The sequence below is a fragment of the Geotrypetes seraphini genome, chromosome 3 (genome assembly GCF_902459505.1).
Source record: "Geotrypetes seraphini chromosome 3, aGeoSer1.1, whole genome shotgun sequence".
In the NCBI taxonomy this organism is placed as follows: Eukaryota; Metazoa; Chordata; class Amphibia; order Gymnophiona; family Dermophiidae; genus Geotrypetes; species Geotrypetes seraphini.
Window position 1 is genome coordinate 260740577 of NC_047086.1, and position 27966 is coordinate 260768542.

General features: G+C 45.4%; 1 protein-coding gene across 2 annotated transcripts in view; it reads right to left on the reverse strand.

Moving 5' to 3' along the window:
- RIOX1 (ribosomal oxygenase 1) overlaps positions 1-27966 on the reverse strand; it is a 368994-nt gene that overhangs the window by 160265 nt on the left and 180763 nt on the right. For both annotated transcript variants that reach the window (XM_033936262.1, XM_033936263.1), the window contains exons 5-7: positions 25638-25751; positions 24998-25104; positions 1648-1755 (exon numbers count right to left, since the gene is read on the reverse strand). In XM_033936262.1, coding sequence (XP_033792153.1) covers positions 1648-1755; positions 24998-25104; positions 25638-25751 — 329 coding nt within the window. The remainder of the gene's footprint in view (positions 1-1647; positions 1756-24997; positions 25105-25637; positions 25752-27966) is intronic.

Here is a 27966-nt window from a genome sequence, read left to right on the forward strand (position 1 = left end):
CGGCTCTGCATGGATGAGCATCAGGGCAGAACAGAGTTCCTCTGCTGATGTCAACGCATCCGTCAGTTGTTTTGCGCTGCCCCCCAAAAGTCAATATGGAGCCAGAATATGGGACTTTCCCTGTGACTGGTGCTCCACTATATCCTCAGACTGGGCTGAGACTGGCACAAGCACCCTGTAAACCTGCGTAGACTACTTAAGCAGTAGCCCTGAAAGCTCATCTTTCACCATAGCCCAGATAGGTGTCAGTGTAGGCTGGTAAGCTGGTGTGGAGGCAGCTTGTGGTACAGCCTGTCGAGGTGTAGGAGACCTCCAGGATCCCAGAAGGCTGTTGATGCAGCAGATAGCAATCTGTGGAGAATTGACACTTCTCTGGCGATGAAGACTCAAATGCAGGTTAGGTGTCTGTCAGCATCATGCCAGGAAGTTGAACCATGGGCAATGGTTCTTAGGTCTCACAATGCATGATGTACTGACAGAGAACAGAGACCATTCATGTCCTCAAAGCTGTATCGGTACACTTGACATTTATGTTGATGCAAGTTACGTATTTGGTGCCAGGTCCCCTGCCATGCAAGGCTATGCCAATGCAGATTCAAAAAGTATAGTACACAGATTTCTGCAGACTTTAAGGAGTCTCTTCACGGAATGTCCCAGTACTCAGGACCTGAGCACAACACACCAATTATGGGAGTCAGAGTATGAAATGGTCCTTTTGAACTGAATACACCTCTTAAAGTTATTCAGTACCCTCTGAAGGGAAAAAGATGGCTGTCATGAAACTCAATAGCTCAGGAAGCTTGAGTACACGATGTACTGAAAATCGATGTTCTACAACTAAAAAACAAACAAACAAACAAACAAAAGGTTTTGGAGACCCAAAGGCCACAAAAACTATGAACTAAAATAAAATTTGGCAACATGATTTAAAATGGAAAGTAAACAGAAGAAATGACAAAATATGAAGACGAAAAGAACCCACAAGGAAGGCACCAAAAGGTAAAAAAGATTTGATGCGCTGAGAATAGTCTCATGCTCCAGCGCTGGGTGGAAAGGCACCCGTGCATGTGTGGTGGGGGCACTGTCTTAAGATTTAACCTGATACTACACTAGATAGTATCCAAACTGGGCTCCATCGGATAAGGTAACCCACACGAGAGATTATGATGCCTGGTTGTCCTTGGAGAAACAGTGTGTACACTAACTGTGTTGTGAGTGGAAGCAACTTTCAAAGGGGCTTTTCAAGTGGCTGAACACACATTTACCCACATTATACTAAAACTACCATGTTATTCTGTTTTTCTAGTTCTGGTCCATGTACCATCATATGCTTCAAGAGTAGGATTTTTTTGCTAGGAAAAACACTAAATTCAGTTAGTGAATAAAAGGTACACCTTATTTAAAAAGAGAAAGGGATTTTATATTGTCTTTCTGTGAGTACAATAAAAGCAATTTACATATTATACACAGGTACTTAAAGGGGCAATGGATGGTTAAGTGATTTGTCCAGAGTCACAAGGAGCTGCAGACGAAATCAAACCTGGTCCCCTGGTTCTCAGGCCACTGCACTAACCATTAGGCTACTCCTTCACTGTTTTATGGACAGTAAAAATATTGAAATATTTCAAGCAGTATTCACTCATATACCTTGGTCTGTAAACCCTCCAATGTTTTTTTCCTTCCAGTTGAATCACAAAAGCTTCAATGTCATCATAGTGAGGTGCAAAACCTTGGGTACCTGGAGGTGTCAAGTAGCTGGAAAGGAAGATAAATATGTCAGGATTTTCACCAGTCAGCAAAAATGGTCACCTAATGGCATAAGCCTGAAGCCAAACACAATGAACATTCCCCAAGAAAGCAGCATTCACGTCTGTAATGGAAGTGATTAAGAAACTGCATATTCATACTCTTCAAAAACTATTACTACAACCAGAACAATGATTTAATGTCTCACCCAAGCTCAGTGATATATGCTCCAGTGCTTCAATATTGCTTATAAAACCATAAGATGTACATTACTCAATCCGTCCATCAGTCCACTCAGTTTAAGCTCATTTTAGGTCAAGTGGACTAATTATGAAAATATTCCATGCTCAGCCTCTTCCAAGTTGAATAAAATTTTGTGTAGACATTCACTAAGGTCTCATACTAAATCATACAAAATTTTTCAGCTGAATGGAGGCCACCTTAAGAGTGCCAAGCTCCACATAACACAAAATAGCCACCTTGTCCAGGCACTGCAGCATTACAAAACCTGACAGGGGACTCAGATTTTTGGGATTAGTGCAACCCTTGGTACTAAGTTTCTGTACAAAGTTTGGAACCTAACATGAGCATGTCTCCCTTTTAAAAATGTTATAATAAGAAATGGAAAGATTAGGTTTTTACCTTGCTAATCTTCTGTCTTGCAAGACCAGTGGGTTAAACCCCCATTAGCCACGAGAGTTGTAGAAAGACCATTGTTTTATCTTTGTGCTCCACCTCCCATCACTCTGGGTTTCTAACGAAATTTCTAACGAGTCCTAGAGTGCAAACATAAGAGGGGTGCAGGGAAGCTCCACAAAAATGCATACGAGGGGCATCCAAACAATTTATCTACCTGAGTATGAAAAAAAGTAGCAAGTGTATTGAAAAAAGTCTGTGCATGCTGTGACATATCTCAAGGTTACTTATGCACAGTTGCGGCTCAGTGCAAGTCTAACATTCCAAGAGACAGGATGTCAGGAGAGTCCTCATGCAAATCAAGTAAGAAACTGCTATATCTGAAGCACCGTTCCGTGATAAAATTTCTTACAAAAGAAAGGAAAAAGGCAATGGAGATCATTGAACACATGACTGCAGTTTATGGTGAGTCTGCCCCATCATCCTACAAAGTAAAATTTTGGAGCAGGCAATTTAAATGGGGTAGAAAGTCCGTTGAATAGGACCCTTACACTGGATGGCCCATGGAAGCAACTTCCACAGAAAATGTACAAGAAAGTCAAGGATTTAATTTTATCAGACAGACAAATTAAGGTTTTCCAAATAGCTGAAGAAATAGGAATCTTGGCAGGTACAGTTTGGAAAATAATTTATGAAAAGTTGTGCTTGTCCAAGGTTAGTGCAAGATGGGTTCCACAAATGCTGACACCATGTCAAAAGGCCACGAGGATCTAGTGCTGTCAGGAGAACTTGGAGATGCTCTGTGAAGACCAACCAAAAGCTAGCCAAAATCCATGACTGGCTAAATGCCAATAAGCTATCCCTAAGCATCAACAAAACCACTACTGTGCTCTTCTCAGGGAAAGAAGGGATACAACTTATTACCCCAGTCTTAATCGATAACAAGCCACTCAAACAAACTAACAACACTAAAATTTTGGGTGTTTAGATAATAAACTCACGTTTCGTTCGCACATCAGTGCATTGGTCAAAAATTGTTTCTATAAGTTGAGAATGATACGATCACTAGTCCCCCTCCTTGATAAATTCTTACTTAATACACTAGTTCATTCCCTAGTAATATGTCACCCCATTACTGCAAAAAGCTCACTGGTTGCCAATAAGATATAGGATTACATATAAAATAGCTCTTCTAGTCTTCAAGACTATACAGACCAACACTCCGGCATTTATAGATAGGCTTTTGATTCCACAGAGCTCATCGAGAGTTCTTAGATCTACTTCACAGTTTACCCTTAATGTTCCTTCCTTGAAAATTATCGGAACACGACGTGCTTCTATTTTTTCTATAACTGCTCCAATGACTTGGAATTCTCTTCCTTTATATATGACTCGAACAAGATTTGCAGAAATTTAAGAGTAGCTTAAAGTGCCTTCTTTTTAAGAAAGCCTTTAACTGAAAATACAATGTCCATTTAAGAGGTAATACTTTACGATTTCAGCCATCTCCAAATCAAGATTTCTAATAGCTCTCTTATTAGACCTCACTTCCGCCAGCAATCCTCTTCTTCCTACCCTCCTTATGTACTTCCCTTTTATGTATTTTTTCTTTAAAATTGTATTTCCTCCCCTCTTTCCTATCGTTTCCTGTGGTTTTAAAAAGCAATTACCCATGTAGGTCTGGTTAATGTATTATGCATATGTGATTTCTCTAAAATCATATTTTTACCTTTTGTGCAACGCTTTGTAATTTGGAAAAGCGTTCAATCAAATAATATGAATAAACTTGAAACTTGAAACCAAGTGAATTTTTTTTCATCTTTTGGTGACTGGAGATTAGACTTGAGTCTATTACAGAGGTCCTGATTTCAAAATGGAGTCAATGCAGTGGAAGCACAAGTCAACCTCCACCCCAAAAAAGGTTAAGAAAGAAAAATCTGCAGTCAAAATCATGGCAATATTTTTATAAGCGATATTGCTGAAGGGCTGTCGTCAGGTAAGATCTGCCTCTTTGTAGATGATACCAAAACCTGCAATACAGTAGACATCCTTGATGGTGTGAACAACATGAAGAAAGACCTAGCGAAGCTTAAAGAATGGTCTGAAATTTGGCAGCTAAAATTTCATGCTAAAAAACGCAAGGTCATGCATTTGGGCGGCATTTCTGGATACGTCAATCGCTCCTCCTAAACTTACTTGCTCCACTTCATCACTGACGCTGACCCATTCTGCTTCTATTCCTTTCTCTCCTCTCCTCTACCTTCCAAAGTATTTAGATCAATGCTGTCTTTTTAAAATGTTTATTTTATTTTTATTTTTCCTCTAACTCTACTTTTCACTTCTCTATTACCCTCCAGGTACTTTAGTTAGATTGTGAGCCTTCGGGACAGTAAGGGAATTTTCCAAGTACCTTTCTTATTTCTAATCTTAATGTATATTTTCTGTAAACCGCTTAGAACCTAACGGATGTAGCGGTATATAAGAAATGAATTACATTACATTACATTACAAAACCCCAAAGGAATGGCACAGTTTAGGGGATGAACCTATGTGCATGACAGAAGAGCGGGACTTGGGTGTGATTGTATGTGATGATCTTAAGGTGGACAAATAGGTTGGAAAGGTAACAGCGAAAGCTAGAAGGATACTAGGGTGGCATAGGAAGAGGTATGGACAGTAGGATAAAGGAGGTATTGATTACCTTGTATAAGGCTCTGGTGAAGCCTAATTTAGAATATTGTGTACAATTCTAGAGACTGCACCTTCAAAAAGATATAAAAAGGAAGGAGTCGGTCAAGAGGAAAGCTACTAAAATATTGCATGGTCATCGTAAGGCGTATGGGGACAAACTTAAAGGTCTCAATATGTATACTTTGCAGGAAGGTGCGAGAGATGAGATATGATAGAGACATTTAAATCCAAATGATTCCAAAATATGTCACTCACCAGCAATGGGCTACCTCTCTAAGATCTAACATTGAAATTCAAAAACAGGTGGAGAAAAAGCCTCAAAAACGTTTTAAATATGCAGCAATCATTGATGATTCACAGCTGGAATTCTTTTCTTATCATAGACAAAAAAAACTCACACCCGCAGCACAATGTAAAAAGATCTTAAAGAGAAAATCCATTACTGTGCACAGTATATATTTAAAAAAAAACTTTTTGTACTTTTTATGAATAAATATATGAAATATAAAGTTCTAAATGCAACATTACTGAACAAGGAAGCAAAATACTTAGCTTTGGCACCAGAGGACAGAACTGAATGAACTCCACCAGTATGAATTGCTGCTACTTCTTTTTTCAATGGCAGGCAAAAACTCCTACAGTACACAGTCAAGTCCAATCAAGTCCACAGCATAGCCAAAGCCTCCAACAAGTTTAAAAATTTTTTAAAAATATATACTGTGCACAGTAGTGGGGTTTTCCCTTTCAGATCTTTTTAGGTTGTGCTGCAGGTGTGTTTTTTGCCTATGATAAGAAAAGAATGCCAGCTGTGAATCATCAATGATTGCTGCATATTTAAAACGTTTTTGAGGCTTTTTCTTCACCTGTTTTTGAATTTCAATGTTGGATCTTAGAGAGGTAGCCCACTGCTGTTGAGTGACATTTTTTGGAATCGTTTGGGTTTTACTGTCACTACTCTTTTTGATCTTGAGAGACATTTAAATACCTACGTAGCATAAGCATGCATGAGTCAAGTCTCGTTCATTTGAAAGAAAGCTCTAGAATGAGAGGGCATAGGATGAAGTTTAAGAGGATGAGGAGTAATCTAAGGAAATACTTTTTTACAGAAAGGATGGTAGATGCGTGGAACAGTCTCCTGGAAGAGGTGGTGGAGACAAGAGTCTGTGTCTAAATTCAAGAAAATGTGGGATAGGCATAATGGTTACTGCGGATGGGCAGAATGGATGGGCCACTTGGCCTTTATCTGCCATCATGTTTCCATGTTTCTCTGTTTTCTGGGTGTGAATCCTGGTTTGAAGATCAACAGATTTCTTTTCAAAGGAGTTAAAGTCATTGCAGGAAAAGTGGATGAAGAGTATGGAGTTATCAGAGGACTATACTGAAAAATAAAACTAAAATTATTTGAAAGCTTTTCTACTGAGGTAGATAAATTATTGTACTCCCCTCTTTAAGTCTGTGGTCACCAGGTCGAGCATTTTTGCTCATACCAGTTCCTGAAATATTTCCAGGCTTTTGCATAGGCAACTAATGTGGACTGCTTCTTAGACATCTAAAGCATGGCAATAACTTTAGGTAAATAGTCTTTATACCCTAAGGCTTTGTGCTCAAGAGCCATGCCATAAGGCCAAAGTGCTCTGGACCCTCCAGGGCGGTGGAGAGAAGATTCAGATGACAAGAAAGCCTGAGAGCTTCATCCTTCTGCAGAATACTAAGTCTGCATAACATGGTCACCTCGGCCAATCTGGAACTACTAAGTTCACTCGACCTGGGTGTGTTCTCGCCTGTTGAAGCACTCTGCCTATCATTAGCCATAGAGGAACACATACAAGAGCTCCTCTGCAGGCCAGGCTTGGACCAGAGCATCCAACCTGGCGCTTCCAGGCTCATACCTTCGGCTGAAGAAATGAACCGCCATTTTGTTGGATGCTGAGGCCATGAGGTCAAACGTCAGATGCCCCCAGTGCTCGACTATGCAATTGAAGACTCTCCAGAGACAGAACACTCCCCAGGATCCAACATCTGCAAACTTAGGAAGTCTGCCTGCATAGTCTCCACCCTAGCTACTTGAGCTGCCAAGATGGTCAAGAGATGGGCTTCCACCCACTGAAAAAGCAGGCAAGCTTCCAAGCTCAGTGGAGCACTCTTCGTGGCTCCTTGCCTGTTTACATAGGCTACTGCAGTCACATTGTCTGAGAAGACTCAGAATGCCTTTCCTTCTAAGGCACTGCACAGGGCTGGCGGAGCTAATCGTATTGCTCTCAGCTCCAAGTGGTTGATTGATCAAGTCCTCTGAGACAGGGACCACCACCCTTGCAGTGGACGTCCCTTGTAATGCACTCCCCAGCCGAATAAACTGGGCATCCATCATCAGAACTGCCCACGAACCTTAAATGATGTTATATCTAATGGCAAACTGCTGGATTTTTCACAGCTGCAACTTAAATTTGGTCTAGATAAAAAACAAAGTTATAAGTGGTTGCAACCGAAGCAGGCTATTCAGGCAGGGTTCCCTAAATGGAAATCTCTTAATAATCAATTTAGTTTGGATTTTTTATGCTTTCAGGCAGACTTCCTGGGTCACCAGGCCGCGCAGTGGTATAATTATCTGGCTATTTAAATAAGAAACCAAAAACTGGACTTAGAGATATTTGGAACACTGAGATTAAGCATCAAATTAGTGCGTCTCAATGGCCACGTATTTGGTCCTGGAGGATGAAGTGTACAATGTCTGCATCTATGAGTCAAACATGGTTTTTCCTGTTGCATAGAGCACTCTGGACCCCTGTTCGTTTACAAAAATTGGATTGCTCTAAGTCTAATAGATGTTGGCATTGTCATCTTGAAGCTGGAACTTTAGATCATTTATTGTTTTATTGTCCATTCATTAAGGCTTTTTGGGAGTCTTTTTGGGATCAAATAAATTGTTTGTTAGAGAACCATGTAGCATTGTCATATGACACAATTTTACTTGGCATGACTATGAGAGCTAAATGTCAAATATCTGCTAATAATAACAAGCTTTTATTGATATTAACAGGAGTTGCCATCCAACAAATAACACATAATTGGAAGGATTGTAGAAGACTGAATTATTTTTTTTGGTGGTCTTCAGTTTGTCATATGTATAAAATGGAAAGAGCGTTGGCTGTTCAAAAAGGTTATTATAATAAATTTAAGGATGTGTGGGGAGTGTTCCCGCTAAGCTGCGCTGGCGTGCGCTGGCGCACAAAATATTAGGTCGCAGCGCACAAGTTTCTCGTCACAGCGCAGGACCGGCAAGATTGACTCATTTGAACTTCTGCAAGATCAGCATCGGAAGCGTGCGCTGGGCCGGAGAGATCTTGGGGAGCCTCCGACAGTGGCTTTCTCCCCTCTCTGCAGCTCTCCTTTACTTCCCAGCGCAGCGATTCACGAAGGCAGCCTCGGGGCTTTTGCTGAGTCGCGGCTGCCTCTGATGATGCAACTTCCTCTTTCCTCAGAGGCGGCGCGACACAACAAAGGACCCGAGGCTGCCTTCGTGAATCGCTGCGCTGGGAAGTAAGAAGAGCTGCTGGGAGGGGAGAAAACCACTATCAGTCTGGGAAGCTGCTGGGCAGGGGAAAAAAGGGACAGCTGCTACTGGAAAGGGAGAAGGAGAGATGCTTCTGGGAGGGGAGGAGGGAAAGGAATCTGGGAAGCTGCTGGGCCAGGAAAAAAAAGGGACAGCTGCTACTGGAGAGGGAGAAGGAGAAGGAGAGATGCATCTGGGAGGGGAGGAGGGAAAGGAATCTGGGAAGCTGCTGGGCCAGGAAAAAAAAGGACAGCTGCTACTGGAGAGGGAGAAGAAGGAGAGATGCTTCTGGGAGGGGAGGAGGGAAAGGAATCTGGGAAGCTGCTGGGCTAGGAAAAAAAGGGACAGCTGCTACTGGAGAGGGAGAAGGAGACGGAGAGATGCTTCTGGGAGGGGAGGAGGGAAAGGAATCTGGGAAGCTGCTGGGCCAGGAAAAAAAAGGACAGCTGCTACTGGAGAGGGAGAAGAAGGAGAGATGCTTCTGGGAGGGGAGGAGGGAAAGGAATCTGGGAAGCTGCTGGGCTAGGAAAAAAAGGGACAGCTGCTACTGGAGAGGGAGAAGGAGACGGAGAGATGCTTCTGGGAGGGGAGGAGGGAAAGGAATCTGGGAAGCTGCTGGGCTAGGAAAAAAAGGGACAGCTGCTACTGGAGAGGGAGAAGGAGACGGAGAGATGCTTCTGGGAGGGGAGGAGGGAAAGGAATCTGGGAAGCTGCTGGGCCAGGAAAAAAAAGGACAGCTGCTACTGGAGAGGGAGAAGAAGGAGAGATGCTTCTGGGAGGGGAGGAGGGAAAGGAATCTGGGAAGCTGCTGGGCTAGGAAAAAAAGGGACAGCTGCTACTGGAGAGGGAGAAGAAGACGGAGAGATGCTTCTGGGAGGGGAGGAGGGAAAGGAATCTGGGAAGCTGCTGGGCCAGGAAAAAAAAGGACAGCTGCTACTGGAGAGGGAGAAGAAGGAGAGATGCTTCTGGGAGGGGAGGAGGGAAAGGAATCTGGGAAGCTGCTGGGCAAGGAAAAAAAAGGGACAGCTGCTACTGGAGAGGGAGACGGAGAGATGCTGCTGGGAGGGGAGGAAGGGAAGAGAGTTACTGCTGGACAGGAGGCTGGGAGAAAGAAAGAAAGGGGGCAGGCAGGGAAACAGAAGGAAAGAAGAGAAACAAAAAAAAGAAAGAAAGGTCAGGGAGAGAGGAAGAAAAAGTTGGGGGAGGGAATGAGGTGTGGAGGAGAGAAAGCATACAGGCTGATAGAAGGGAAGAAAGATTGGATGCACAGTCAGAAGAAGAAAGTGCAACCAGAAATCACCAGACAAGGTAGGAAAAATTATTTTATTTTAAATTTAGCAAAGTGGAGGCAGTATTACCACAGTTTTCAAAGGAATTTGCCCAAATAACTTAATAGTTAACTGGGTAAATTCCCAGAGATGAAAACTTCCCTTCACTTACTATGCACAGTTCTGAATTTATATCTGCTGTCTATATTTTACAATATGGTCCCCTTTTACTAAACCGCAATAGTGGTTTTTAGCGCAGGGAGCCTATGAGCGTCAAGAGCAGTGCTGGGCATTCAGCGCAGCTCCCTGCGCTAAAAACTGCTATTGTGGTTTAATAAAAAGGATGGAGGGTATATTTGTCTATTTTTGTATGCTATAAAAACCAAATACAGAGAGAGACTGAGAGCTGTTGACGAAGAGCTACGTGTGTGTCTTTCTTCCATTCCAGCCAGAATATCAGCTTTGTGTTCAGCCAAACAGGCCCAGGTTTCGCACTGAATAAAGTATTTTATAATTTTTATAATTTTTATTTCATAATAAAGTAATTATAAAATACTTTCTTTGTGTTTATTTGATTCCTATTCAAGAGAATTACTTTATATATAGTCAATATAGGCAGAGAGTTAAATTTTTTAACATTTTCTAATGGTGGTGTGCCTCGTGATTTTTTTCATGAAACAAGTGTGCCTTTGCCCAAAAAAGGTTGAAAAACACTGGTCTAGAAATTGAAAGCATCAAACGTATTGTCTTCTGGACTGTTTTTAATTTACAGTTTACACATATGGATGTAACAGACATAACTACATTTGTTGTAAAACATTTATTAAGATATCATTTCATCCCTACAATTTCTGTGTTCTTAAAAATATTATTTAACGTTATTTAATTTAGCGTGTAGGCCTAAAATTCCTTTGAATACCTCGTCCTCATGTATCAGCAACTTTGACAACATATTTATTTGGCTCATAACTTGCTGGCGCCCGATATTTTTAGCTCACAGTGAAAAAAGTTTGCTCACAACACCCGCCCGCTTAGAGGGAACACTGGTGGGGACCATTATTAAATTATAGTAATGAATAAGTTACACTTTTCCCAATCTTAATACACATGTGGATTTGGGGGGGAGGGATTTCTTGTTTTTCCATTAAGAATATATAGATGATTGTTGTAAGATATTATTTTCATGTGGTATATATTAGTTGTATATGAATTTGGGAGGGGGTGGGGGTTAAATCTTCTTGGTGTATGATATTGAAAATTTTTCAAGTGATGTTGTTTTATATTTGGTTGATATTTACTGTACACTTGATGTAAGTTTAAAAATGAATAAAGAATTTTTTTAAAAAAGAACTGTCCACTAGAATTTACACAGTGGCATTCCCCTGGTCAAGGAATGTGGCTCCAGCCATCAGTCCAGGTTGCTCCATGCCCATGTCACCCAGAGTAATTAACAACTCTTTTCCAATCAGAGATCTACCTAGCCCAGCTGATAAGGAAAATATGATTCCTAGCTCACCATCCTGCAGGTCAAGCCTCAGGGAGATAGAATCAGTCCTTTCTTGGCGTGGCACGATATAGCATTTCTTCTGGTCAGAAAGAGTTCATTATTTACTGAAGTGAGCTGTAAACGTCTGTCAGTAATAGTTCCTTAAGTCACATGAACACCAGGTCTGGATAAAGTCCTGTTTCTTCACTCCCTGGAAGAGAGCTAATCACAAGAGGTAATTTCTCAGGTCTTAATTATTGTAGAAGGTGTGCAGAGAAACCTATGCTAAGATCCAAGCTTCCTTACACCCTAGCACAGACCAGTAATTAATTAGACACCTTCTCCTTAGTTTTCGTCAGATGACCTCCCAGAACCAATCCAAAAACAGAACCTGAATCAATAGCCACCCCCTCCCAAATTCCCCTCATTAAAAGGCATTTCCCACCCAGGAAAACTGGGGACTTCCCTCTCCTTCAGATTCATCAAGCTCTGGAACAACCTTACCTCCCCTCTTCTAAACCTGAGTGCTCTTCAACCCTTCCGTAAACATCTGAAAACCTGGCTCTTCTCCAAAACCTAACACTCCCCCCATTTCTGACATCCTAACACTCTAACATTCTTCTCCCCTCTGATCTTCATCTAGCCCTTCCATGGAGTTCCTTCTCATTACAATTCCTGTAAACCGTGCCGAGCTCCACAACTATGGAGAAGGTGCAGTATACAAACCCAAGGTTTAGTTTAGTTTAGTTTAGCGTTTCTGTGTAAAGTCTCGTACAGGCCTTGGGAGAGAGGCGCCTTCTTAGATAAGAACAGCATAGAAGCAATGCCTCCCCCAAATTCACACGGGCTGAGCATGTAGGCATAGTCAGATGTCCTTGACTGGAGAAACACACAGTTCTGGTGAACATACCCAGAATGCATCTGGCAGGCAGAAAAGATGATTTCTTCTTTTTCTCTTCTTGCATGGTTCATGCTAGAAAGATTTCTTGCAGACAATGGTTCATGCTGGAAAGATTGTTCAGGCTTTATGACGTCAGAGAGAAGCCTAACCTTCAAGTGTGAAGAAGGAACCACCCCTACATAGCAACATTGTATCGCTGTCGTGGCGCCTTGCTGAAGAGCTTATGAGCACACTTAAAAATACTCAAAAAGCCTTTAAAGTGTTATTTGGTGATATCAATTTGAGAGACTTGCCCAGTATTGATGAAAAAGGGGGGTATTTTGTTCCATTTTGAATTCATTGCCCCTCTTGAGTGGATTGTAACTTAAAATTCTCAGTCTGTTTGGATCAAAGTTGTGAGGACCGGCAGGCTGTGAATTTCCCAAATTTGTCTCACAAGCTTCATTTTGCATGCTTCTGGGAGGAAGACCCTGTTCTTTGTCATCTTGACTCAAAGGAGAGCAGACTCCAAGGTATTCCAGGGACTGAACTGGGATCAAGTGTCTGTTGCTGAAGTTGACTACCAGTCCAACGTCTGTAGGAGCTAGACCACTTGATCCACCGCTATCGCTCTCTCATCCCTCAAGAGTGCTCTTTTGAGCCAATCATCCAGGTAAAGATGGTACCTGAATTCCTCCTTGCAGAGGTACAATGCCACAACCACCATCACCTAGGTAAAGGTTTGTGATGTTGTTGCTAGGCCAAAGGGAAGAGCAGAGAATTGGAAAAGCTTGCCCAGAATATGGAACCTCAAGAACTTTCCCGTGAGCTGGATAGATGGGAATATGCAAGTATGCCTACTAGATCCAGAGAAGCAAGGTATTCACCCAGAGTAACAGAGGTGATGACTGATTTTCTATGCAGAAGTGGGAGATCTTGAGGGCTGCATTGACAGACTTTAGATCCAGAATTGGTCTTCAGTCTTCTGAGTCTCTTTTGGGTACAATGAAGTATATTGAGTATCTGCCCAAGTCCCATTCTCCTTGTGGTACAGGCTCTATGGCTCAGCACGGTTACTTACCGTAACAGGTGTTATCCAGGGACAGCAAGCAGATATTCTCCACATGTGGGTGACGTCACCAACGAAGCCCCCTAGCGGACGTTGCTCGAAGACCTTCAGGCTTGCGATTGGCCCGCGCATGCACGCGGACCCCTCCTGCCCGGTCTAGGGCATGCGTCTCCTCAGCGTGTCCTCAGTTCAGATAGCAAGCAAAGAAGCCAACCACAGGGAGGTAGGTGGGTTGCGAGAATATCTGGCTGCTGTCCCTGGATAACACATGTTACGGTAAGTAACTGTGCTTTATCCCAGGACAAGCAGGCAGCATATTCTCTACATGTGGGTGACCTCCAAGCTAACTACAATGGGATGGAGGGAAAGTTGGCAATTTAAGAGAACAGATGCTGCTAAACAGACTGGCCAAAGCGGCCATCACGCCTGGAGAAAGCATCCAGACAGTAATGCGAGGTGAACGTATGAACCGAGGACCAAGTGGCAGCTTTACAGATTTCATCGATGGGAGTCGAGCGGAGGAAAACAACAGACGCCGCCATCGCTCTGACCTTGTGGCCCCTGACTCGACCCAGGAGGGAGAGACTAGCCTGAGCGTAACAGAAAGAGATACAAGCGGCCAACCAGTTAGAAATGGTCCGCTTAGAAACAGAGTGACCCAGGCGGTTGGGTTTGAAAGAGATGAACAGCTGGGGAGCAGTACGGTGAGGAGCGGTGCGCCTCAAGTAGAAGGCCAGCACACGCTTACAATCAAGAGAATGCAGAGCCGCCTCTCCAGGGTGAGAATGGGGCTTTGGAAAAAACATAGGAAGAACAATGGATTGGTTGATGTGAAAATCAGAAACAATCTTGGGCAAGAACTTAGGATGGTTGCAAAGTACCACCTTATGATGATGGAAGACAGTGAAAGGGGGGTCCGCAACCAAGGCTTGAAGTTCACTGACCCGACGGGCAGAAGTGAGAGCAATAAGGAACACAACCTTCCAAGTAAGATACTTCAAGTGAGCCCGCGTTAGCGGATCGAACGGGGGTTTCATCAAATGTGCAAGGACCACGTTAAGATCCCAAACCACCGGAGGAGGTTTAAGGGACAGATGAACGTGGAAAAGACCTTTCATGAAGCGGGAAAACAGAGGATGAATAGAGATAGGCTTCCCGTCAATCGGCTGATGAAAAGCAGCAATGGCACTAAAGTGGACCGAAGAGGACTGGAGTCCAGCGCCAGATAAGGAAAGCAGATAATCCAGGCAGCAGACAAGGAGGCAGACAGAGGCTCCAGCTGTCAAGTAGCAAACCAGGAAGAAAAGCGGGTCCATCTCTTATGGTAACATTGGCGAGTGGACTCCTTCCGAGATGCTTCCAGGACATCCAGGACAGGCTGGGAGAGCTGGAACGAGGGAATTAAGTCTCGAGGAACCAAGCCGTTAAGTGCAGACTGGAGGTTGGGATGAAGCAGAGAAGGAAAAACTCTGCGGAAGCAGAGAAGGAAAAACAGGAAGAAGAAGAGGCTCCCTAGAACTGAGTCACAACAGAAGGGAGAACCAAGGTTGTCGAGGCCACTGAGGAGCTATCAGAATTATGGTGGCACGCGAAGACTTGAGATGGACGAGAGTCTTCAGAATCAGAGGGAATGGAGGGAATGCATACAGGAACGTGTTCGTCCAATCCAGAAGAAAGGCGTCTGCCTCGATCCTGAGAGGGGTGTAAACCCTGGAGCAGAAGCGGGGCAACTTGTGATTGAGGGGGGACGCGAACAGATCGACGTCAGGAGTCCCCCAACAAGCAAAAATCTGGCGCAGGGTCATGGAGTGGAGAGACCACTCGTGAGGCTGCAGAAGACGACTCAACCTGTCCGCCAGACAGTTCTGCTGGCCCTGAATGTAGACAGCACGAATGAATATGTTGCGGTGGATGGCCCAATCCCAGAGCCACATCACCTCCTGGCACAGAGACCTGGACCCCGTGCCCCCCTGTTTGTTGATAATACATGGCGACCTGGTTGTCTGTGCAAACTAGCACACACGGTCGCGAAATAGATGACAAAAGGCTTTCAGAGCGAGGAAAATCACTCGAAGCTCCAGAAGATTGATGTGACAAAGGCGGTCGGCACAGGACCAAAGACCCTGGGTGCGCAGACCGTCCAGATGAGCCCCCCAAGCATAGGTTGACGAGTCTGTCGTGAAGACCTTCTGCGGAGGAGGAGCATGGAACAGAAAACCTCTGGAAAGATTGGAAGAGAGCATCAACTAATGTAGAGACTTCCTCAACAAAGGAGTCATGACAATGCGTCGAGAGAGAGGATTCCGAACCTGGTTCCACTGGGACGCCAGAGTCCACTGAGGAATATGGAGGTGAAATCTGGCAAAAGGTGTTACGTGTACTGTGGAGGCCATGTGACTCAGGAGGACCATCATGAGCCGATCCGGCGTAGAGTGTAGATGGGTCACCATTCGGCACAAACGGATAAGGGCCTCCTGACGAGGCTGAAGCAAGAAGGAGCGGAAACGTACCGTGTCCAGGACCACTCCAATGAATTTGAGAGACTGGGACGGGCAGAGGTGGGACTTGGGAAAATTCACCTCGAAGCCGAGACTCTGGAGTAACAAGATTGTCTGTTCCGTTGCTCGCAGGACTTCGTTGCGAGAGGACGCCTCGATCAACCAGTCGTCGAGGTAGGGAAACACCTGCAGGCCACGGAGGCGCAGGGCTGCAGCTATCACAACCAGACATTTTGAAAAAACCCATGGAGAGGCCGCCAGGCCGAAGGGAAGAACACGATACTGGAGATGGAGATCCCCCACCCGGAATCTCAAATACCGGCAAGAGGCCGGGTGTATCGGAATGTGCATGTACGCCTCCTTGAGGTCCAGAGAGCACAGTCAGTCCCCCTCGTCCAGTCCCCCTCGTCCAAGAGGGGATACAAAGTGGGAAGGGTGAGCATTTTTGAACCGTTCCTGCACCAGAAACTTGTTCAGAGCACGGAGGTCCAGGATCAGATGCAGATCTCCCGTCTTCTTGTGTACCAGAAAGTACTGGGAGTAAAATCCGGAGTTCCACTGTTCCTTGGGAACCTCCTCGACCGCCCGAAGGCGAAGAAGGGCCTGAGCTTCCTGCAGAAGGAGAGGAAGCTGAGACTGAGCAGAAGGAAACTCTCTTGGAGGCAGGTCCGGGGGTATGCGACAGAATGGGAGGGAGTATCCCTCTTTGATGATAGACAGCACCCAACTGTCGGTGGTGAGATTTTCCCACTGGGCATAGAAATGATGGAGACGACCCCCGATGGGGAAGGGGGAAGGCTCCATGAGGAAGGGAGCCCGAAGGCTCAGACTGGAATTGTCAAAAAGATGGCTCGGTCTTCGCCGGGGCCGACGGCTGAGTTTTAGGTAGACGCCGCTGCTGCTGCGGAGCCATTTCGAAGGAGGCCTAGAGAAAGCATGGGTGGATTTCTGTGGATACCTCCGGAGAGGAATTTTATATTGGTGAGCCGGAGGGGCCTTAGGTTTAAGTTTCACCAGAGACGCAAAGGACCGCTCGTGGTCCGAGAGGCGCTTCATGGCTGCCTCGATGGACTCATCAAAGAGCTCATGACCCACACACGGGAGATTGGCAAGATGATCCTGTAGATTCGGATCCATATCCACAAGCCGGAGCCAAGCGAGGCGATGCATAGCGATCGCAAAGGCTGTGACTCTCGAGGATAATTCAAAGGCGTCGTAAAAGGCCTGAAACATATACATGCGGAGCTGGGAGAGCATCTCCACGAGGAGACGAAACTCCTGACACCGAGGCTCTGGCATGACCCCTCCCGGAATGAGCAGAGGGCATCAATACACAACCAGAGGTAGGACGTGACGAAGAAACTGTACTTAAGGACACAGTTCGCCATCATCGAGTTCTGATAAAGACGGCGACCAAATCTGTCCATCATACGGCCCTCCCTGCCAGGGGGGACGGAAGCATAGACCTTCGAGGGATTAGACTTCTTCAAGGAAGACTCAACCACCAAGGATTGGTGGGAAAGCTGAGCACCCTCAAACCCTTTAACCGGGTTAGTCCGGTAACAGGACACCAACTTGGAGGGGATAGCAGTGACAGCATATGGTGTCTCAAGGTTCCGTAGAAACGTCTGCCAAAGGATCTGATGCAATGGTAGGCGAAGTGCCTCACGAGGCAAATTGTTAACTCCCGGTTACGCCAGGTATTCCTGGGTAAAGCGGGAGTCGGACTGAAGATCCAAGTTCAGAGCTCTGCCCATGTCAGAGATGAAACAAGAAAAGGAGGAGGTCCGAGAAGAGGATTCATCCTCCGGAGGAGACTCCGACCGAGAGCGGGGCGCAGCCGAGAACGAGGGAGAAACCTCCCTGGAATAGTAAGCTGGAGCCTCAGAGTCCCGTGAATGGGAGACTGAAGAGGTTCGACTAAGGCGCGTAGGGGGCGTCAAAGAACATCCCCGTGTCAAATGGACTGGGGAAGACCCCGGAGTCCGAGGAAATCGCTGAGAAAGCTTCGGAGAAGACGGGGTATAGGAAAAATCCTCAACAGGCTTCGAAGAAGGCCCCTTAGAAGCCGGCAAGCTTCTCAATGGGGAACAAACACCAGAGTCCAATTCGAGGACAAGCGTGTATGTAGATGGAGACCTGCCCCGACAAGGCGGGAAAGACCGGGGCCTTTTAGAAGAGGCAACCCTCGCCCCAGTAGCGGGGAAAACACGGGCCCCGGCCGGGACCCCCGAAAAGTCCTCGGCGCCTCAGGGGAGGAAGAATCGCTCGAGGGAACCCGACGCATCTTGCGGGTGACAGCCTCGAGAAATGAGAGGATGCTCAGGCTGGGCAGACCGCGACTGGGTCGAAACTGAGGCCACAGGTGTCGAGGTCGGGACTAGTTGGCTCACCACTGGGGAAAACTGCGTGGCAATAATAGCCTTAAGTATGTCCTCGAACATAGGCACCAAGACCAAAGGAAGGTGGGTCGGAGGTGCAGCAGTGCGCTCCTTCGGGGGCGACCTCAAGGAAGAGTATTCCCTACATGAGGAGGCACACTTAGAGTGATGTCTCGAAGGCACCGATGAGGCGGTGCTGACTTGAGACTCAGAGGAAGGCTTCTTTGCTGACACACCTGAGGAGGAAAGAGGAGACTTACCGAGGCTGGAGTAGAAGGGGCCGAAGTCAGCGCATTCGAGGCCGAGGACTTCGAGGCTGAGGCCCCCAACGAGGGAGCTGAGGCTGAGGCCCCCAACAAGGGTGCCAAGGCTGAGTTTGAGGCCTGCCCCACAGGATCCATGGGGCCAAGGAGTTGGAGAATCTTGGCCACCCTTCGAAGAGCCCACGATTGTAGAGACGCACAACGGGGACACGACTCAGCGCAGTGCTCTACACCCAGGCACTCAATACACCAACGATGGGGATCGGTGAAGGAGATAACCCGGTTACATTGAGTACAGTTTTTAAATCCGGAACGAGGCCGTGACATAATCTAATCTAATCTAAACCTTAAGTTTATATACCGCATTATCTCCATGAGAATGGAGCTCAACACGGTTTACAAGAACTTAAAATAGTGGGTAGAGAAGAAGAAAAAGGATTACATGAACTTATGTGTAGAAGGGGGGAGAGAAAGGGGGGAAGGATAGAGCTACAATTTGCTGAAAAGCCAGGTTTTAAGAAAAAGTACGGCCGCAGGGGAGGACCGGGAACCTGGTCAAAAATATACGAACTGGAAAAATGAAAATAATGAGAATTTAAAGACGCGAGCACAGTGACTTAAACAAAAATAATAAAGAAAGCCGCAGTGCAAGAGGGACAACGAGATTGCGCGCAGCAAGGGAGCAGTGCTTCTGGCTCCACGGAAAACATTGAACTGAGGACACGCTGAGGAAATGCATGCCCTAGGCAGGGCGGGAAGGGCATGCGCGCATACGCGGGTCAATCGCAAGCCTGAAGGTCTTCGAGCAAGTCTGCTTGTGAAAATGTCCACTAGGTGGCTCCGTTGGTGACGTCACCCACATGTAGAGAATATGCTGCCTGCTTGTCCTGGGATAACTAGAGCAATGAGCCTCTGAACCACTGCTGCACCCAGGCCACTTTTTCCAGCTTCCCTGCTAGAGAAATGAGAAAGAAGTTCAGGAGGGGCGGGTACAATTATAGTTTATACCCCTCCCGAATGACTCCCATCACCTAATCTGAAAAGATCTGTGTCCAAGCCTGCCAGTACTCTGCAAGCCTGCCTCCCACCCTCGGGGGAACAGCTGGTGTCCTGACATCATTGCTGCTTCTTGGAAGCTGCAGAAGAAATGGATACGGATGCTTGGGAACATCTGGTGCCCCTGAACCTTTGTCTCTAGCCCTGGAATGTCCTGACTGGAGGACACTCCCGAACACTGGCAAAGCCACCCAAGAGCCACAAAAATTTCCCCTGCCAAACTCCCTCGCATTCCAGGGTCTGCTATCTGGCAGGGATTTCGGAGAACAATCCACCACACTAGCCACAAGATCATCCAGGCACTTGCCAAAGAGCAACTGTCCTTGAAAAGGGAGTTTGCTCAGGATTGGCTTGGAGGCTGATTCTCCCGCCCACTGCCTAATTCAGATCATTCTGCAGGTGGAAATGGCATATGCTGAGACCTTGCTCAGAACCCTGAAAAGGTCTTAGAGAGTATCCGCAACATAGTCAGCCCAGGATTAATGTTGCTGTCCGGATCCAGAGCCTGGCTTAGTCGAGAGTGCAATACCTGGACAATATAAGATGCCACCACAGCTGCTTTCAGTCCCAGTGCAGCAGCCTCAATTTGTCTTTTGAGGACTACTCCCCCTTCACTAGGGATTGAAGTTCGCTTCATAACCTGCGCCACCAGCAAATCCACTTTAGGCATAGCAAACCGCTGCTGAAACTCAGCATCAATCGGTGGAATTCAGCATCTATCAGGAAGCCATGTATTTAGCTACCCCTAAGGCCCTCTTGGCAACATTCCAGTGATCTGTTAACATCTTAGTGATATCTGGATGGTAGGGAAAACAGGTATTCTGTTCTTTAATGCTGTATATCAACGAGCACTGAGCTTTGGAGGCTTGAGGCAGCTCCAACTTTAATTCATGCAGTGCCTCCACAGTTAAATTTTGTAGGATATTGGGTTTGAACAACTTTCACACCCTTTCACACCCTCCCATCTGATCATGGACAGCACCCCCCCCTCCCCCCCCCCGGGATGCTGAATCTCCAAAACCTGAGGATCCTGAATGAGAAATTAAAGGCATGGATTCAACCTTCTTCCTCTGAGTTCACCAGAGCTTGGGGTTCCCTTGACATCTGCATAGCTCCTTCGGGTAGACCCTAAATATTTCACTAAAAACCCTGGTGCTACTTCCACTGAGAGACCTGTGGGGTTAGATTAGCATTTGAAAAACTTTAAAAGCCTTCATACATCATAAGTATGAATTTGAGAGTGAACCACTGCTCAGGTTACCCAGAGAGTCCTGGCAGGGACTCCCACGCTAGCTTCTGATGTTTGTCTAACAGCATGCGGCTGAGTTTTGCCAGGGATGCCAAGTCCGCTTTCTCTGGCTCCTGCTGGAATTTCTGGCCCAGCTGAGCACCTAAGCCCAAAGGTCCCGCCCCCTCAAGTGCCGCAAGGCATGTGAAACAATGACACCCTTCAGAGAGGCATCTGCCACAAATCTGACATGAATCCAAAGTATCCCTACGTGAGAAGTCCATCTATACTGTTTTCTGTCAAAAATAAGAGGCATTGTAACAGATGAAGGCTTTTAAAACAAAATCGGGAAATCCAAGATGACTGCCATAATAGCGATTCTGGTGCCTAAAGCTCCTCACCAATGGCTCCTCCCCCTCAGGGCCCAAGTCAGGTACCACCGAGGGAGGGAAGCCCTTTGCTGTCACTGCCATCGGACAAAAAGATAATGGCAAACACAGCAAGCACAAAGAAGCAGTCGGATCTGGAGGCTTGCAAAACACCTCCCCCACTGGTTTGTGTGAAGACAGCATGAGGCTAGCAGAAACAGTCCGCATCTGCTTCAACCTTGAAAGGTAACACATGGAGGCCTCCTGCAGGCACTGTTACTGCCTTGCAGTCCTCATCTGAGATAGAGTAGGAGTTTCAAGGTAAAGCTTTTACTTCTTTTCCTAAAAAAAAAAAAAAAAAACTGGAGCTAAAGGCCCAATCTCTCCACCAGTATTGGCCAACAGCCCTATAGCTCAAAAGCAGTTGTGTATGCCTTATTTGCTTCACACAGTCACTTCACAGGATCAGGGTTCTATGAATATGGTAGTATACTTTTTCTCACTGTTGCAAGGATTCATGAGGGCCACCTCAGTGGATTTTCAGCAGTGTCCTGACTGCATAGAACAGGATCCACCTCAGGATCCTTTAAGAACAAAGTCTCTCTCTAATCCTACAAATATGGTTTGGTCGCCCTGTACATCACTTTGTCCCTCACTGCAACAACAGATGTTGCCTACTCAGGACTGGTATGATACACCGGAGTCTCCTCCTCTGGATAGTAACCCTCCTGCCCATATGCAAACGTCACTGCAACAGTTTAAGCAGGATGTATACTCTTATCTGAAATTTCTCCAAAAGGTTTCTAGTCTGCTAAGTCTTAACCAGGCTGTCACTCCACATAATAAGAAAGATTTTCAAGCAATTCTTCAGTCTTGTCAAACTCCATCTAAGGATCTCATTGAACTTCCAGTCCATCAAGTGCTACAAGATATGCAGCTGGCTAACTGGCAAAAGCCACAGTCAAGTTTCCACAGCTTCCAGAAGACTAGAACTAAAATACAGAGTTGAGAAAGCGCCAGGACATGATGTGCAACAGTTACCGCATCATTCTATGGTTTTAGAATTCACTATTCGTAAATCAAAATCCTCAAAATCTCAATACAACTTGCCTCCTGGAAAAGATCATCGTTTCCTTGATTCCATTGGACAGAAAGTCGATCAGGGCTCCATGCTCACATCAAAAATCATGGCCAATCAACTGTAAATCCTACATTTCCTGCATTCCTTCTTACAACAATTGGAGGCGGCTTCTTTGGAGGAAATTCCAAATCTTCATATGGCATTGCAAGAGTCTACTTTCTATTTAATAAAAACTAACTATAATGCTTATGATATGACCTCTCAGATTACTGCAGTAGCTATTGCGTCACGTTGCACAGCTTGCCTCAAAGCTTTAGACCTTAGAGTAGATCTTCATGACAGGTTAGCTCATGTCCCCTGTTTGGGAGATAGCCTGTATGTGGAAAAAGTAAAGGCTGCGGTGTTGCAACTCATGGAAGATTCTGCAGCCATGCGTGAGCTCTCCGAACACCTTATAGATCAATCCCAACCTTATCGCGGATCGGTTAATCCGTCAACTTATCGCAGATCAAACCATCAACAATTTTTTCAACAGTACTATCCTTGGAGGCGCTTCACCCCTTATTCCAGGACCGCTCCTACAAGGACCCAGGTTTCTGCATTGCTCAAAAGCAACGTCCAAGAGAGCGTAAGCAGCCTTCAGCTACCCAACTTCCTCAGCTCAAACCAATACCTACTTTTTGACCCTCTATTAGTAGGGGGGTCAGCTAATCAGTTTTTCCCCAGCATGGAAAAGCATCACAACAGACTCAGGTTCTCAAGATAATTTCCCAGGGATACTCCCTCAATTTCCTTCCAAACCATCCTCTATCTTGTCTTCCGCTTCCATCCAACATTCCGCATCATCATATACCTCAATTAGCAAAGGAGATCTCCCTGTTGCTTCAAAACAATGCCATAGAAGAGGCCCCTAAACAGCAACATTACCAGGGATTCTATTCAAGATTTTTCCTTATTCCCAAAAAAACAAAGAAAACACACGATCTCTGCCCTATTCTCGATCTTCGTCCCCTAAATGCATACCTCAAGAAACATTTCGCATGATTTCATTTCCAGCAATTCTTCCTCTTCTCAGACAACACGACTGGTTAGCCACCTTAGATCTCAAAAATGTTTACACTCACATCCCTATTCATCCTTCCCATTGGAGATTTCTGAGATTTCAATTCCTCGACAAAAATTACCAGTACAAAGTTCTGCTTTTAAGCCTATTATCAGCACCATGTGTGTTCACAAAGTGTTTGGTGGTGGTAGCAGCCGACCTCAGAAGATATCATCACATGGTATTTCCTTACTTAGACGACTGGCTCTTTGTAGTAAACACCAGAGAGCAAATTGCTTCTTATCATTCAAGCTATAATGCGCTCTCTACAAGTGCTGGGTTTCATAATCAATTTTGACAAATCAAAACTCCAATCGACGTACTGTCTCACGTATATTGGGGCTCAACTAGACACGGTCTCTGCCAGAGCCTATCTATCGGAAGAACGTCATCAAGCAATCATCACCCTGGCGAAACAAACGAGACAGGCCTCCGCTCTCCCAGCATGCGGAGTTTTGCGCCTCTTAGGTCACATGGCTTCATCCCTTGCTCTAGTTCCACATGCATCCCCTGCATCTCAAACTCAATTGGACTCAGAGTGATCAGTCATTGGCAACCTTGATTTCTCTGTCACCCAAGATAAAAGCTTCTCTTTCTTGGTGGATCCAATCTCTGTTCCTTAAACAAGGATATCCATTCCAGTCTCCTCCTCCTCTACTCACCATCACCACAGATGCCTCAAACAAGGGTTGGGGAGCACACCTTAATTAACGATTGCTAGGCGAGATTTTCTTCTGAAGTCACATTCCCAGGCAGGCTCCCCAGCCCAAGAGGACACAGAGGAGGCGAAGTCCGAAGTTAACACCTTTCCCCCCTCCCCCCCCCCGGCATATTACAGCACATGGTACACAATCGCTGATCCAGTACAATTAATGTCCACATTCAATAGATTAGGGGCTGGGGAATCTACCCCAAATCGATTTTGAGTCAAATCGAGGGGTTTTTGAGGCAGAAATCAAAGTTATGGTTTATTAAACTTATTATACCGTTCGTTCATTTCACTGGTCCGAGCGGTTTACAGAAGATAATAAAAGTAAAATAAAATAAATATTAAAAAAAACCTTAAAACCTACCTATATGACAGACCTAGTCAACCTGTAACTTAAGTACTGCTGCCTTCTCATGAAAACCATCTCTAGTACTACACCAACATAGTATCTCGGAAACAGTATATGCATGTTCATAATCTCCAGGGCATCTGCTTCACCAGATTCCTCACAATTTCTTCACACTAGATCAAGCGTTTTACCAGCCTACCACATGCTTATCACTTAACAGGCAGCTATTACACATAACCTGTTTCTCGACGTTTCCCAGGAACTGTTAGCATTGATTCTGCAGTATTCCATATCCTGGTTAGCTCGAGATTGAGCCACGAATATGGAAACTGCTTGGTCATATTGCCTAGCAATGTACAGTTTCACTGCTGAGATGCTGAGCCAATCTATTATTTAGAAATTGACAGGTTTCTAAATAGTCCTAACCTGAAAATTTACTAGAGAAAACTGTAATCACGTAAAGAAATATTAGGTTTATGTTTACCAATAAGTTTCTGTAGGCTGAGGCCTAGTTCACAAGAAAGCAAAGGACACAACTGAATTCAATCTGAGACTACTACATATCATGAAGAATTATCACACTCTACAATGAAAAAAAGGCAAAAATAAAAAAAAATCTAATCCAGCGAAACTTACATATTTGCTCCACACATGCTTCCAAAGTGCTCCTGTAAGACTGACAAAAAATTCCACACGGTAACAGAGAAGGCCTGGGGATTCAACAATCTCAGAGAACAGCCATTCTGTGAAAACAAAATCAAACAAACAAAAAAGCACAACTCATAAGCTCAGGTTACCCTGCCGTGTCTCCAGCCTCACCCAGTTCATTTATATAAGATAAGCTCCGACCTTGGCCTTGCCCCCGCCTCCAGCAAGCCTCCTCTCTTCTGCGACGAGTTCCGGTCGCATCTGGAAGGCTTAGAGCAGTGTTTCTCAACTCGGTCCTGTAGTACCCCCTTGCCAGTCAGGTTTTCAAGATATCCACAATGAATATGCATCAACTTGATTTGCATATACTGCCTCCATACACTGCAAATTTCTTTTATGCATATTCATTGTGGATACCCTGAAAACCTGACTGGCAAGGGGGAACTCCAGGACTGAGTTGAGAAACACTGGCTTATAGCATGCGTGTATGTGTGTGACATCATCTGCTCATGCTCAGAGGCCCTCCATATGCAGCTAGAGTTTATCGGGAAGTGGTAATCCTATCATAAGCACTACAGATTCAGGGCCACAATTAGCCTACTCAATTACAAGTTCTAATGCCAAGTACCTTATAATAGTCCCAAACAACAAGTGACAGAGCTCGACCTGGAGGATTGTGGGTTTCCCTCTTCCCTTTGCTGTAAGTTGTGACATCCAAATTTACTCCAAACTGCACATCATTCTAGATGCAGGATTTGTTGGATAGAGAAAGAGAGACATTTGTGAGACAACAGTAAAAAACTTCTCATGTCTAAAATTAAATTTAAGTTCATCTTCTCAGACAGAATTTCCAACACAGAAACCATTCCAGTAACAAGTGAGAAAGCCTGTACCTCAGTGTACATGAGCAAGAGCAAGAGTGTGTAAAAGCCTGTACCTCAGTGTACATGAGCAAGAGCAAGAGTGTGTAAAACTGAGGGATTGATGCAGTTACCGGACATTGAAGTCATGTGATAAAGCACAGCAGTTTCTCAATGCAACTGTTGAGCAAAATGTTTGCTCCCCAATGCTGTAAGCCAGTGTTTCTCAAGTGCATGAGCCACTTATTGGGGGCACGCGGTGGTGCTGCCCGATTCATTTGAATCGATTCACCAATTCACTTTGGTGAATCGCTTTGAATGGATTTGTTTCCTCCAGGTCAAAGCAACAGCCTTCCCTTGTTTCCTCCAGGTCAAAGCAACAGCCTTCCCTCTGCTGCGTCACTGATGATATCACTGATGGCATGGCAAAGGGAAGCTTTGGCGGGCAGACTGCTGAGCAGCCTGTTTACCACTGCTGTTTAGGTCAGAGGCGGAGGGCGAATCAGTATCGAGGAGAAGGGTGGGGGGAATCAGCGTCAAATCTCATTGCGGGTATTGGCAGAAATTCCCATATGCTGCCTGCCACTGACTCAGAAGTCTCTCCGGATAGTGGAGATTTCTGGGTTAGTGGCAGTCAGCATGTGAGAGTCAATTCCGATACCGCAACCCAAAGAAGCAAGCTTTGGAGTATAGCGAAGGACAGGAAGGATATCTGATGGCACAGGGGAAGGAGAGGGGAGGGGGGGAAGAAGGAAAGGCAGGGAGGGGGGATACGAACTCGGGACACAGAAGGCAGGGAGGGGGCATGAACATGGGGCACAGAAGGAAGGGGGCACTAACTTGAAACACAGGAGGGAGGGAATAGAAAGGGAGAATTGTTGGGCATGACTGAGTGAGAGGTAAAAAGATGGTGAACATGGGGAAAGGAAGAAAGATGAAAATTGGTCAGAGAGAGGAGTGAGGTAGATATGCATGAGAAATATAAGGATGAGAGGGAGGAATGTTGGATATGGTGATGAAGAGGGAACAGAGGGACAGATTGAATGGGATGCAAGGGAGAAGAATGTTGGACATAGTGATGGAGGGAGAAATGTGATGGGAGAAATGGGCATGGGACTGGTGGGCAGTGGTGAGAAATGCTGCACATGATCCTGGGGATAAGAGAGGGAGAAATGTTGGATGTGGCAGTAGAGGGGGTGGGAAAGATGCCTGGATCTCTCAAGATAGATGGACAGTGAGAGAGAGAGGGAGACATGTTGCTAATAGGGGTGGAGGAGAGAAAAGACCACTGTCCAAGTGAGGCATTCCAGATAAGTCGAAGACACTGGTTCAAAAGAAGACTTCATAAGTCCAGAGAGAACAACATTGAGATCACAAACTACTGGAGGTGGTATGAAAGGTGATTTGACCTTGAAAAGGTCTATTAATGAATCTGGACAAAATAGGATAAGCAGTTAGATGTCTACATAGAAACATAAGAGTATGACGGCAAAAAAGGGCCTTCGCCCCAACAAGTCTGCCCACTCAAAGAACCCTCCCTCAACAAGAACCCTCCTTCTAAGCATTTCCCTGGAGCGAATCCACATGTTTATCCCATCGTCCCTTGAAGTCGAGCGCTTTACTGGCCTCAACTACCTGACGTGGAAGATCATTCCATCAATCAATCACCCTTTCGGTGAAGAAGTATTTTTTGATGTCACCATGAAATCTCTTACCCTTGAGTTTGAGCAGATGTCCTCTTGTTGCCATGGGACTAGTAAGGAAAAAGATATTTTCCTCCACCTCAATACGGCCCATGAGATATTTGAATGTCTCTATCATGTCTCCCCTCTTTCTGCGTTCTTCAAGAGAATATAGCTGCAGCCTGCTTAGACGTTCTTCATATGGGAGATCCTTAAGCCCTGAGACCATCTTGGTGGCCATTTGCTGAACCGACTCCATTCTCTTCACATCCTTTTGATAATGTGGCCTCCAAAACTGAACACAGTACTCCAGATGAGGTCTCACCAATGACCTGTACAACGGCATTATTACTTCAGGCTTTCGGCTGATAAAACTTCTTCGGATGCAACTCAGCATTTGTCTAGCCTTGGTTGA